The following is a 13,007-nucleotide window of genomic DNA, read 5'->3' as shown; positions in this document are numbered from 1 at the left end:
CACATACACACATTCATATGCCATTTAAATGAAAGAAAATTTCATGCCACATACATTTTGATTGACTTCAGTCTCAGAGGAAAAAAAATCATTTTTTTCTCTCATTCATCTCTATAAACCAAAATGTACACATATATATATCCCTGTTATCTTTGTAATTGTTTCCCTCTGTACTCCAGAAAATTAAGCCTGTTTTTTCCTTAATAACATGTTCCAGTCATTTTCCAGTTTCAGCTCCTGACCAGCTGGGGTGACCCCTATTACATCGGTCTTACCGGCCTGGAGCTATATGATGAAAGGGGAGAGAAAATCCCTCTGTCAGAGAACAGTATCCTTTCTAGGCAGAAGGGGGGCTCCAGCCAGACTGCAGGGAGCACGGGAGGGCCTGGGGAAGGAGCAGAATCCTCGAATGTAGAGGGAAATGTCCCTGTAGGGACCAGACCTGGAAATTAAAAATGCCACGGCTGCTGCTGCTCAGTCACTTCAGGCGTGTCTGCCTCTTTGCGACCCCATGGACTGTAGCCTGCACAGCTCCTCTGTCCATGGAATTCTCCAGTCCAGAATACTGGAGTGGGTTGCCATGCCCTCCTCCAGGGCATCTTCCCAACTCAGGGATCAAACCCAGGTGTCCCACTTTGCAGGCGGATTCTTTACCAGCTGAGCCACCAGGGAAGCCTATGAATATCAGTGGGTAGCCTCTCCCTTCTCCAGGGGATCTTCCCAACCTAGGGATTGAACCCAGGTCTCCTGCATTGCAGGCAGATTCTTTACCAGCTGAGTCACTAGGGAAGCAACCCCTTTTATTCGGGCCTCTAGCAGCTCCATGTAACCCACGTTTTCCAGCCTGCTCTCTGCATACTTTCCTCTCCTTTCCTTGAAACCAGCCACCCCTCCACTCTCACCCCCACTCCCCTCAGCCTCCTCGCCTTCCTCTACCCCCAGAACATGTCTAATTTGGCTGACACTCCTCCAGCTGTCCCGAGCAGCAGACAGAGACTCAGCCCACCCCAGCGTCCCCCCGAGGCCGCACCGTCGGCATGATAGGGGCTGGCGGCCGCAAGAGGGGCCCACAGTACGCAGGTCCAAACACTCTGCTTTGGGTTATGACAGCTTAGAGGCGTCCTCAGATATCGCCGCCTTCCCCGACAGCGTCAACTCCCTGGAGGGCGTGTGTGGGGATGTCCGGACCCCTGACAAGCTCATCGACCAAGTGAACAACACCAGCGACGGCAGACACATGTGGCTGGCCCCCATCCTGCCCGGCCTGGTGGGTTCCGGAGGCTCCCCACCCTGGGGTGGATGGGGGGCCGGGGGTGTGTGTGTGGCGCTTTCTGTCCCCAGTCTCAGCGACACATCTTCCTTCCAGGCCAAGTTAACCTCGAAACAAGTCAGAATGCCTGCGGGCTGCCAGGAAAGCTCGTGTCTTTGCTAACACATCTTCCCAGCCAGAGGTCTTTCCCTTTGCTCTGGGGGTGCTGATTGTAAGCAGACACCAGGGAGATAAAGGGCCATGTGGGCCTCTGAGGCCAGGTGCTCAGAGCAGCAGGCCTGGGGGCATGGGCAACCCTCGGACCCTATGAGCCTCCCTCTCCAGTTCTCTTTTCTGTCTCTGCTTCACTCTCCTTTTCCCTGCAGCCCCAGCCTCTCCACATTCCTGATTTCTGCTCTTTTTTTATGTCACCGGGTACTTGACCCCCCACCTTGCCCTCTCTCTGTCCTCAGACCTGCCTGGTAAGCTCTTCCAACCCAACGACTCAGTCTCCCAGATCACAGACTCTACAAGTGGTCCCACCCATCTTTTTGTTCCAAGGCCTGCCGGCAAACCTGGGGGTGGGCCTTTGCTCATCTGGGCCTGGTCGATGGTGGTAGCGAGGGAAGCAAGGGGCCATGTGGGATGGGATGGGGCGGATCGCAATCCCCCAGCGTCTCAGCCACGGGCGCAGATGCCTGGGTAGATGTGCAGCAGGGGCTGGGGCGGCCACCTCTGTGACCCCTGGAGGGAAGACAAGGGGTACATTTTCCTCTCAAAACCCTCACAGGAAGGGGCAGCACCCCTTCAATGTTCCATCAGATTCCCTTGAGCAGAGGCCGACCCCTCAGCCCCAGCCCCACAGCTGCAGACGGGAAATGAGTAGATCTATCAGCCTTCACACCTGGGTCTACAAACTGGTGGCCCCTAGCCAGTCCAGCCTTTGGCCATCTTGACCTTGACCAGCAGGCATTTGCCATTCTTTCACACAAAGACCTTTGGGTGTGGGGCAGTCTCCCCGTCTGTCCCTCTCTCAGTTGGACTCAAATATTTGTATCCAGTTGAGTCCCGTGGACACTCACTTGGAGGCCCCTCATCTAGATTGTTTCCATGGTCCAAGCAGAGAAGGCTGACCTTTCCCGTATCCCCCTATGTCCTCTTGGGGCTGAAACCTAGGGTCTGGGTCAAAGCTAAGCCTGCAGCCTGTGGCCAACACTGAATTCTATTCGCTTTATCCTATTTTGCAAGCCCCCCCCCCAATATTTGAGAGTCTGTGTTGGAAGCGGGGAGCTGGTGGGAGGCTCTTGGGTCCCACTTTACAAGCTGATTTTTGCCACTGATTGGGACACCCCCTGCTCCCCACTACCCATCACCAGAGGTTCAAAGATCTCTGCTGAAATTAACCAGCAGCGCCTTCCCAGCCAGTCGGCAACGCTTCTCGCTTTTCATTTGTGATTCAGGGAAAGGACAAACAGGGGTCAAGGCTGTGCTGATTGCTGGAGGGGGGGCGGGGGCATGCCTCTTGACTCTGGAGTTGGGGGCCATCCTGCTTGGCCCCAGGAGCCCCAGACTGTGTTTCTGGGACTGGCTTGCAGGAAAAGGAAGGGTGTCCCCAGTTCTCCATGGGCATTTAAATGAGGGCCACGCCAGGCCCAGAAAACAGGCCCTTCAACAGCCAGCTCAGCGGTTTGTTGCAAACGCAGCCACACGTGACCTGACTCAAGATGGGCTTCAGGGAGATGAGAGGCGGCGAGAACCCCACGCCCAGCGGCCCCGGAGCAGCCCAGCCGGCTGACACCGGCCCGCGCCTGGCACCCCCCGGCCCAGCCCTGTGCCTCTGTTCCCAAACATGCCTGTTTGAATTAGTTCTTCCCTCTGACAGGTGAACCGGGTTTATGTGATTTTTGATCTGCCCACCACGGTGTCAATGATCAAACTGTGGAATTACGCAAAAACACCGCATCGAGGGGTGAAGGAGTTTGGCGTAAGTACTTATTAGCTGGGTTTTGGGAGATAATTATGCTCGTTGGTAATTAGGCCGCTGGCAATTATCATTTGTCACAGTTTGATTTACTTCTGTCAGCTGCAACCTTAGACACAAATGCTGGGTCCTCAGAGGCAGGGATCTATGCCATCCGTCGGTGAATTCAAAGCCTTCTCCGAGTGATTTGAGTCATCACCCCGAAAAAACAGAACATGGCTTTTCTTTCATCTTTTCTTCTCGAGTCATAGTGGTGCAGGGAATTCTTCCTCCCAGGAGGTGACTCAGGTGGGGAGACTGGGGGGTCCTGGGGGCCAGAGACCCGAGTTTGCCTCCAAGCTCGGGTTTAAGATTTGAGCCCTTGGAGCCTCAGTATCCTCATCAGCAACGTGGGGCTGATCCAGGTGCCTCTCCTGGTCATTGTGAAGATTTGAATCACAACACAGGCTGGGTATGCAGTAGGCGAGCCTCTGGGCAGTGATGCCCTTCACTCGAGGTCACACGTGGGAAGGAGGAGGGCAATGCTGAACTGCAGCCCCTCTTCTGTCTGTCCAGCTCCTGGTGGATGACTTGCTCGTGTACAACGGGATCCTGGCCATGGTGGGCCACCTGGTTGGGGGCATCTTGCCCACATGCGAGCCCATGGTGCCCTACCACACCATCCTCTTCACCGAGGACACGGACATCTGTCACCAGGAGAAGCACACCGCCATCAGGTGTGCCCCTACCACCACCACCGAGCCAGCCCTGTGACCTCCCCTCCCCTACGATCTCCCCCCTCCAGCCTTAATGGTAGAGGATGACAGGGACATGCCTTCTGGAGCCAGAAGGCACCTTCTGACTTCTCCCTCTCCGCAGTAATCAGGTAGAGGACCAGGACGTGCAGATGATGAATGAAAACCAAATCGTTACCAACTCGAAGAGGAAGCAGAATGCGGTTGACCCGGGTCAGTTTCCCTCTCTGCTCAGAGAGCCCCTCCCACCCTGCTTCCAGGGTCTGGTTGGAACAGAAAAGGAGCTGGCAGAATCAGACACTGTCTGTCATCCCTGCCAGCCCTCAGCCCCCTCTTCTTCACCCGGGAGTCTGCCCAGGGAGCTGTGGAAGGGGTGATGGGGTCAGAACCCTGGGAGTAACGTGGTATGCTTCCTGGAAGCCAGGTCTTGCGGGTACAGAGGGGAAAGGGCCATTAAGGGCAGAAGCGCTGTATCAAGAGGGTGGCCTTGGACCGTGGGAAACCTGGAGAGGATGCGAAGGGCGAGGCTTCCTGGAGAGGGGATGCTTGAACTGGATCCTAAAAGATGCACAGGGCTGGGCAGGCAGAGGGAACAGTGTGGCAGAGCCTGCTCCGAGCTGGAGGCTGCTGGGGACGGAGGCCAGGTCTTCAGGGGCCTTGAATGCTGAGACCCCGGGCTGTGTGGGTTTCACCCCAACGGCAGGGGGCAGCCCTTGGGGATGGAGGCTGGATAACACTGCTCCCTCTTGTGCTCCCCCTCCACAGCCTTACGCCCCAAAACCTGCATCAGCGAGAAGGAGACAGCGAGACGGTGGCGGTGCTGACCGGCAAAGGAGCTGGGCTGGTCCTCTCAGCCAGGACGGGGCTCTGTCACCAGCCCCCACGCAGCACCTGCGTCCCCAGCCCTGAGGCATTCGTGTGGGCCTGCCCAGACCCCAGACCCCAGACCCCAGAGGACGGAAGGGAGCTGCAGTGTAGAGAGACCTGCTGGGGAGAAGGGACTCAAGGGGTGAATGGCCCTGGGAAACACAGGAGTTCAGGAGGAAGAAGGGGTGTGGTGTGGTCTTCCACTGGTGCCTGCAGTCCTGGGGTCAGCACGGGGAGCCCAGGGGCTCCTGGCTCCGTGACTTTCGGATTAGATCCTGCAAAGCAGGGCCCAAGTTCACTCAGGCCTGTCATGGGATCCCTGGGCTCTGCCTGACTCGAGGTGACACAGTGAGGTGGCCTGAGGAGGCCTCCCAGCCAGCCGCCCCCGGGCCCGGAGCATGGCTGAGCCGGGTGGAGGAGACCGGGCCTCAGACACCAACACCAACAGGCGTGGGGCCCTGCCTTCGGAGGCCCCCACCCCCACCACGTCCCTGCCTCATCTGGGGGCTGGAGGAGCTGGCCGAGAGGGTGGGGTTCTCCCCTGGACCCTTCCTGGACCGCTACCACCCCTTCACTCATCCCAGAGCGGGGGGTTCCCACCCAGGCCCGGTGGAGAAGGAGGGATCCTGTGAGGGTCCCTGGTCATGCAGGGTCTCTGTCCTCTGGCCAAGCCCAAGAAGGGATCAGGAACTGAGGAACTGAGGGAGCTGAATGCACCCGCCGCCCTGAGTCAGCCCCCCACCCGCACCCAGCATGCAGGCCCCGGTCCCTGCAGTGCCGCCAGGCCCAGACAGGACAGGCAGGCAGCGTCCTACCCCAGAGGGCCAGGAGGGCCCATCCAGATGCCCTCTAGATGCCAGGCCGGGAGACAGAAGACCAGTGCCACAGCCCCACCCTCGGCCCCAGAGGCCACGCCCCCTGCCACTTGAACTAGCCTAGAGGGGGGCGGACTCCCTCTGTCTGATCCAGTCTTGTCTCGCTTGCCGTCTCCCTTTCCATCCGTTCTTGTCCCCCTGCGTCCTGGGCCCCAGGTGGTGAGGTTCTTATTGCCCAGGGACCCCCACACCTTTGCCCTCTCCCAGCAGCTTCTGGACAATTTGGACATGTGCCTTGCCCCCACCAGCCGTGTGAAGCCCAGATCACATCTGTTTTCATCTGTGTAACAAGCTCGGATCAGGGACCTCATTGGTTTCCCAGTGGTGGGTAATTTCTCGTTCCAAATATTAATCCATTGTTTTCCTGGCTCCCGGCCCGGCCCCGCTGCCACCGCGGTACTGTACTCCAAGTAGGTTCCTATGCAACCAAAAGCCCAGCAAATACTTTATGAGCTTTGCAGCTTCAGCCGAACAGCTATGCAAATGCGCTTTTCATTAGGAGCGTGGGGCCCGACGTGAAGATAAGAAAATGTTTCTCCCAGAGAAGATCCATAATTTCGGTAGCTTCCAAGCCCCTAGTTTCTAGGCTCACCTCACCCTCCCAGATGTGGCAAGCGCCTCCACCTTCGGGCCTCCGGACTCCCAGGAGAGCTGACGGGGAATCGGGGGCTGGGGGTGGGGCATTGATCAACTTTTAGTGACCAAAACCAGTACCTTGGCTTTAAAGGGAGCCCAGCCTTCCATCCCTGCCCAAGGCATGTGTAACAGGTCAGATATGTTTAGGAGATTACACGAGCATCATACTCACTTGTTCCCAGGATCTCAGTTGATATTTATAATAATTGTATGTACCATGCAAGTTAGGAGGGGAGGGGAAAAAAAGCTGTACAGGCATTAAGTCTAAAATAAATTTCTATTTTTTTCTCTTGCAAGATCAATAAAAGATGTTATTAAGAATATGGTCTGATGCGCTAGATTTGGGGTCAGACAAGAGGGAGACTGTGCTGCCTCCAAGAACGGACTGAGTCCACTGGAGGCCGGCTGCTCCCTCTTCCCACCTGCAAATGGGGTCGTGGTCCTGGCCAGATAATAGAAACCCATACCGTTTACAGCGGCTATTATTCCCAGGTGGCGCTAGTGGTAAAGAACATGCCTGCCAAAGCAAGAGATGTAAGGAACTCAGGTTCGATCCCTGGGTCAGGAAGATCCCCTGGAGGAGGGCCCGGCAACCCACTCCAGCATTCTTGCCTGGAGAATCCCATGGACTGAGGAGCCTGGTGGGCTACAGCCCATAGGGTCACAGAGTCGGACACAACTGAAGCGACTTAGCTCATATGCCTAGAACTGACTCATTTCACCCGTGTTCAACCTTGGAGGGTAGGTATGATTATGATCCTCCTTTTACAGATACAGGAACTAAGGCACAGAGAGGTTGAGTAACTTGCCTGAGACACACAGCTTGGGGAGCTATTAGCCAATATACAAATCCCAAGATATCCATGGGAGAGGTGGGGTGAAATTTCCTGGACCTTGGGGTTTCCCTTCAGCATGAGTGGATCCTGAAAGCACAGCCCCCAAATGCTTGATTGCTGGCTCCTCCTGCGGTTCCCCACACCCCCGCTTCCTTTAGGGGTGAGTATCAGCGTCTGGATAAAGCAGCCCTCAAGTGGGAAAAAGGTTCAGTTGAAGGGCTAGGAGTCTAGACTGCAGCTCAGTTGCCAGCAGTTGTATTGTGGGCTGGGTAAGGGGGCCCTCTGGAGACCCTCCCTCTGTCTATTAAACCGGCCAGAGAGGAGAGAGCTTCTGTCCCACCGGCATGAAGGGGTAATGGCTGGGCCTCTACTGGGCCCACCCCACTCCCTGCTCCCCTGTGAGTTCCTGTGAAGACAGAGGGGCCCTGCCCTGCCAGGCACCCTGGTATTACCGGGGCTTGTGTCTCTGGGCCAGCCCTGGAGACTGTGAATGCAAGCTACCCTTCCCCGCATTCCAGCCGTGGGCTGGGAGGCCGGCCGAGCATCCCAGCTTCTAAGCCTCTCCAACCACCAGCCAGAGCCCTGGGCCTGGGTCCTTGTTGTTCAAGGCCCAGGCAAGCAACACCAGGGAGCAAAGCTGGCCTTGCAGGACCTGGTCAACAGAACAGCCCAGGCACCTTCTGCAGCTCAGAGCCCAGGGTCCTGCCATGCCAGATCTTCAGGGGGGTTGAAAGAAGCCAGGAATCCAGGTGTTGTATTTATTTTTAATGTGAAATCTAACTTTTAAATGTTGGCTCTAAGTTAACATCGAGTGAGCCAAGTAAATGCAGTTACAGGTCCTATGTAGCAGGTCCTCCACCGCAGCTCCCACCCCAGCTCAGCATGAACATCGGCCCCCGCTTCCTTCCTGGCCCCCCGGAGCCTGAAGTCCCTGACCTGACAGTGAAAGTGTTAGTCACTCAGTCGGGTCCCACTCTTTTAGACCCTGAGGACTGTATAGCCCGCCAGGCTCCTCTGTCCATGGGATTCTCCAGGCAAGAAGATTGGAGTGGGTTGCCCTCCCCTTCTCCAGGGGATCTTTCCAACCCAGGGATTGAACCTGGGTCTCCTGCATTGCAGGCAGATTCTTTACCTTCTGAGCCACCAGGGAAGCCTGCAGTCCCTGATGCAAGGCTCCATGAATGCCCAGGGCTGGTTCCCCACCCCGAGTCATCCTTTCCGTTCCAGGGAGGTAAAGAGAGGGAGGGGACTATTCCTGGCCCTGCCCCTCTTGCCCAGGGGTGTCGGTGGAGTGACCTCAGCGGACTGGAGCTGCAGCCCACACCCCCAGTCTTCCTGGAGAGCAGAGGCCTTCCTCTCCCTTCACATCCCGCTTCCCTTTCCATTCCCTGGGTCCCACCCCCGCCCTGTAAGTTACAGGGCTGTAAATCAGCCCCGAGCTGCAGCTGTCAGGGGCGCGGGGGCTGGTTGGCACCCAGGCATGGCTGCAGGGAATGAATCTTGGCCACAGCTGACAAAGAGGGTTAAGGAAGAGCGGGCAGAGTCTCCCAGGGGAGCCCCCCCTCGGGCCTCCGTCCCCTGGGGACCCGCCTTCTCTGCCCCGCGGTGGGAAGGACCCGCTTCTGTCTGTCTATTCCTTTGGCTCCGGCACTGGCACCACAACCTCAGAGGGTCCCCCAGAGCCTGCCAAGGCCGTTTCTGTAGCCAGACCAGTGGCCGCTGCCCCCACACTCAGGCACATGTGCTGAGATGTCCAGAGTCCCTCCACCCCGCCTGGAGCAGCATGGCCCTTTCTCGAGGCTCCAGCACCTCCCCTTCCCCACCACCACCATCACTCAGCCTCACCCTCAGCCTCTGCCAATTCCTTGCTTCTCTGGAAAAACTGGAAGCCGTGGCAGCTCTGGTCCTGCGTTACCAGATGGTCCCAAAAGCCGGAGCTGGCCCCGAGCCCGGGCAGTGGCTCCCCAGTCACCACACTCGCCGCCCGCCCCTGTCGTCTCGCGCTCCGCCTGCTGCCCTCCCCACATCGCTTCGCGCTTCACAGCCCTACAGGCGTCCGAGTTGGCACCTCGAGACAGAGGCAGGTCACTTACGTGGAGGAGCAGGAGGGGACGGGGTGACAGTGCTGCAGGGCCCAGCAGGGATGGGGCCCCACCCTCCTGCACACGCAGAGGGCTCTCGTGGGGCCCAAGGACTTGAGCTTCTGGTGTCCACTCAGGCAACAGGACCAGGACAGGTGCCGGGGGGAGGTAGTGGGGCCTCTGCCAACGGGCTGTGTGTCCCTAGGTGCTTGGGGCTGGCGATCAGGCATGTCCCTGGACCTCTACGTGGCAGTCATGACCCCACTTCCTGGCTCCCAGCCTCTGGGACACGGTTCCACTCACACACACTCCTGACAATGGGGCAGGCTTTAGAAGTCATCTTCTGTGATAATAACAACCAAAGTCGTAACTGTCAGTACAGGGACTTCCCTGGTGGCCCAGTGGCTAAGACTGCGCTCCCAATCCAAGGGGCCTGGGTTCGATCCCTGGTCAGGAACTAGATTCCACATGTTGCAACTAAGAGCCCACACTTTGCAGCTAAAGATCCAGAATGCGGTGACTAAGACCCAGTGAAGCCAAATAAATGTCAGTCAGTACAGACCAAGCTCTCACCTGACCTGGCTGCTCTATGGGTTCGTCACTGAAGCTGCGTATCACGGTTAGACACTGAGACCTCATGCTGCAGGTACCCATTTCCCAGCGTGTTGGTGATGGAGAGCGACCTGGGGCCGCCTAGCCAGGGTTCAAGTCCAGACTCCACCACCTCCTAGTTGTGTGAGCAACCTTATGCCCGTGCCTCCTCAGCTTCCTTACCCAGGCCTCAGGGTGCCCGCTGCGCCTGCTCCTCAGAGTCACTCTGGGCATCCTTAGGAGCATCTCCTGGGAGGCAGGGCACACTGGCCAAGTTCCACAACGGCCCGCATCTTCTTGTTCAGTCGCCCAGTCGTGTCTGACTCTTTGCGACCCCATGGACAGCAGCAGGGCAGGCCTCCCTATTCCTCACCAACCCCCAGAGTTTGCCCAGGTTCTTGTTCATTGCATCAGTGATGCTGTCCAGCCATGTCATCCTCTCACGCCCTCTTCTCCTTCTGCCCTCAATCTTTCCCAGCATCAGGGACTTTTCCAATGAGCCATCTGTTTGCGTCAGATAACCAAAATACTGGAGCTTCAGCTTCAGCATCAGTCCTTCCAGTGAATATTCAGGGTTGATCTCCCTTAAGATTGACTGGCTTGATCTCTTTGCTGTCCAAGGGACTCTCAAGAGTCTTCTCAGCACCATAGTGTGAAGGCATCAATTCTTCGGCGCTCTGCCTTCTTTACAGTCCAGCTCTCACAACCATACGTGACCACTGGAAAGACCATAGCCTTGACCATACAGACCTTTGTTGGCAGAGTGATGTCTCTGCTTTTCAACATGGGTGGAGGGAATGGCAAACCACCCCAGTGTACTTGCCGTGAGAACCTCAAGAACTGTATAAAAGGCCTTCATCTTACAGGTGTGCAAACTGAGGCTTTCACAGCAAGAGTGGCCTGGGGGCTAAGATGGGAGGCTGCTCAAAAGGGCAGCGTGTCCCCCCTGATTTTCCCGGATACCTCCCAGCCGGGGCTGGTTGGTCCACGAACGGCACCGGCCTTAGAGAGTGAATGCTGTCTCCCCTCCCATGCCAGCTCTTGCCCTGTGGAGCCCCTCTCTCACCTCCTCTCTCTAATCCACCCTGCCTGAACCCCTCCACCTGACACCCATCCACCCACCCTGGAAGTTCCAGGGGAGGGAAGGTCAGGAGCATTCATAGAAGGGGGCTTGGTGCCCTGACTCACCGTCTTGACCTCCTGGCATGGAATTCATCCCAAGCAGAGGACCCTTCCTGCTCCCCCAGAGCCCTGGGCCCCCTCCCTCCCCCACGTCCTGGGCAGTCCTGGCTGCTTCCCACTGCCCACTCCCCTGCCAGGCCTCTGGCCATTCCCCAGCCTCCGGCCTCCCTGCAGGCCGAGGCTCAGACAGCATCCGTCCAAGATGAATTATGGCCCAAGAAGCAATTACCAGGGTACGGGGGGGCTGGGCCACGTGGGCACAGGGCAGAGGTCTTGCGTTGTGATTTCCTGTCTGTCTACGCAGTAAATCTCCACGCAGAAGAGATTGGTTTTTCCTCGTGACTGATGGTCGTTGTCTTCAGTCCCCCGGCGGGGCGGTGTAATGTGCTCATTGCCCACAGCCCCCAGGTGAGGGGCAAGGGGGGCGAAACTCCAGGCCCCCCAGGCTGTGTGCTCCAGGGCCCCGTCTCTCATGACTTGGGGGCAGAGGCTTTTCTAAGTCATCTGCTTGGAGAACAGTCTTCCCTGGTTTTCACCAAGGTCCCGCGTGGCCTACACCATCCCTGCCTGCATAGCATCAAAGCCCAGGAGGGAGGCTCAGAGAAAGGCCGGTCCAGTCCAGGTGCTCCCCACCCCGTCACTCCCTCCCCATCTCCCACCAGGACCCACAGCAGCCCCTCTCTGGTCACCTTGCCTCAGCCCTTCACCCCATCTCCCAGACCTGGGTGCACTTCCCAAAATGAAAAGCCCATGTGTCCACCTCTTAAAACCCTCCTGTCAGCGGTTCTCTGCAGGCTTCAGGTGAAGGTCAAACTTCCCATCACCCATGAGGCCCCACACCAGCTGACCCCACATGCCCACTCAACAGCAACCCTCATGCCCTCACCTGGGGCTCCAGGCACAGTGTCCTGCCCCAGTGCTGCACCCAGGCACACAGCCTTCCTGTCAGCCCCAGGGCCTTTGCACATGCTCTGACTTCTGCCCCCACATCTCACCACCTCCTCATCCCTCAGTCCCTGCTGCCACTGCCCTTCCTCTGAGAGGCCCACCCTCAACCCTGCAGTTTAAATCCGGACTTTCTGTGGTTCACCTACACAGCACTTACAATCTGAACTGATAACTTTTGCTGTTGGAATTATCGGAGTCATCTCTGTTTCCTCCCTGGAATATACCCTCCACAAGGATGGAATCGGTGCCTTTCTGACTTACCATGGCAGCTCCAGTGCCCACTCAGTACTTGCCACACAGAAGCCCCTTGGCAAATAGTTCTCGACGAATGAAGACCCACACAGGTCAGCAATAGTCTCATGATTCTAACTAACTCCTCAGCCCTGGGGGCTTTCCTCTGTCCCCACTTCCTCCCAAATGAGGAGTTGGCACCCTGGTGGCAGCAGCTTCACTCAGGGATGAGCTTCCCAGCACATGTGTCCTCAGGCCTGGCTGCCGGTGGATGAATGGCTATGAATCAAGTCAACGCTACCATTACCCGAGGGAGCGTGTGGCTGGATGGGTGGGCTTTGGTGGAGGCTGCACGGAAGATGGCTCATCACAGCCACCAGCCCCAAAGGGCAGTCAGCCCAGTGACCTCCAGCGGCCTGGACCTGCCAGTTAGCCCCCAGGCAGGGGAAGGACCAGGGCCCCAAGGGCACCTGAAGAGAAAGGGGGTGATGAGTTGGCCACTGAGAGACTGAACATAGCCCAGGGTGACTTCTCAGGTGGCACTAGTGGTAAAGAATCTGCCTGCCAATGCAGGAGACACAATGAGATGTGGGTTCAATCCCTGGGTCAGGAAGATCCCCTGGAGGAGGGCATGGCAACCCACTTCAGTATTCTTGCCTGAGGAATTCCATGGACAGAGGAACCTGGTGGGCCACAGTCCATAGAGTCGCAGAGTCGGACACGACTGAAGCAAATTAGCACGCACACACGCAGCTGAGCAAACATAGGACAGGGCCCCATTTCAGGGTGGTGGGCA

The 13,007-nt window shown here is 57.4% G+C and overlaps 1 protein-coding gene across 7 annotated transcripts in view; it reads left to right on the top strand.

The window, feature by feature from the left end:
* KATNIP (katanin interacting protein) overlaps positions 1-6,663 on the top strand; it is a 231,238-nt gene extending 224,575 nt beyond the window's left edge. For 5 of the 7 annotated variants that reach the window (XM_081553378.1, XM_081553381.1, XM_081553379.1 and 2 more), the window contains 6 exons: positions 218-328; positions 1,128-1,267; positions 3,132-3,233; positions 3,786-3,946; positions 4,089-4,177; positions 4,730-6,663. In XM_081553378.1, coding sequence (XP_081409504.1) covers positions 218-328; positions 1,128-1,267; positions 3,132-3,233; positions 3,786-3,946; positions 4,089-4,177; positions 4,730-4,788 — 662 coding nt within the window. In that variant the 3' untranslated portion in view covers positions 4,789-6,663. Of the gene's footprint in view, positions 1-217; positions 329-1,115; positions 1,268-3,131; positions 3,234-3,785; positions 3,947-4,088; positions 4,178-4,729 lie in introns of all 7 variants that reach the window. The other 2 variants (XM_081553377.1, XM_081553380.1) reach the window with 1 other exon arrangement.
* The last annotated feature ends 6,344 nt before the right edge of the window (positions 6,664-13,007 follow it).

The sequence above is a fragment of the Giraffa tippelskirchi genome, chromosome 13 (assembly GCF_054371585.1).
Source record: "Giraffa tippelskirchi isolate mGirTip1 chromosome 13, T2T-mGirTip1v1.2.pri, whole genome shotgun sequence".
Taxonomy (NCBI): domain Eukaryota; kingdom Metazoa; phylum Chordata; class Mammalia; order Artiodactyla; family Giraffidae; genus Giraffa; species Giraffa tippelskirchi.
Note: the sequence above shows the minus strand (reverse complement) of the source record. Positions and strands in the feature narration are given on the sequence as shown.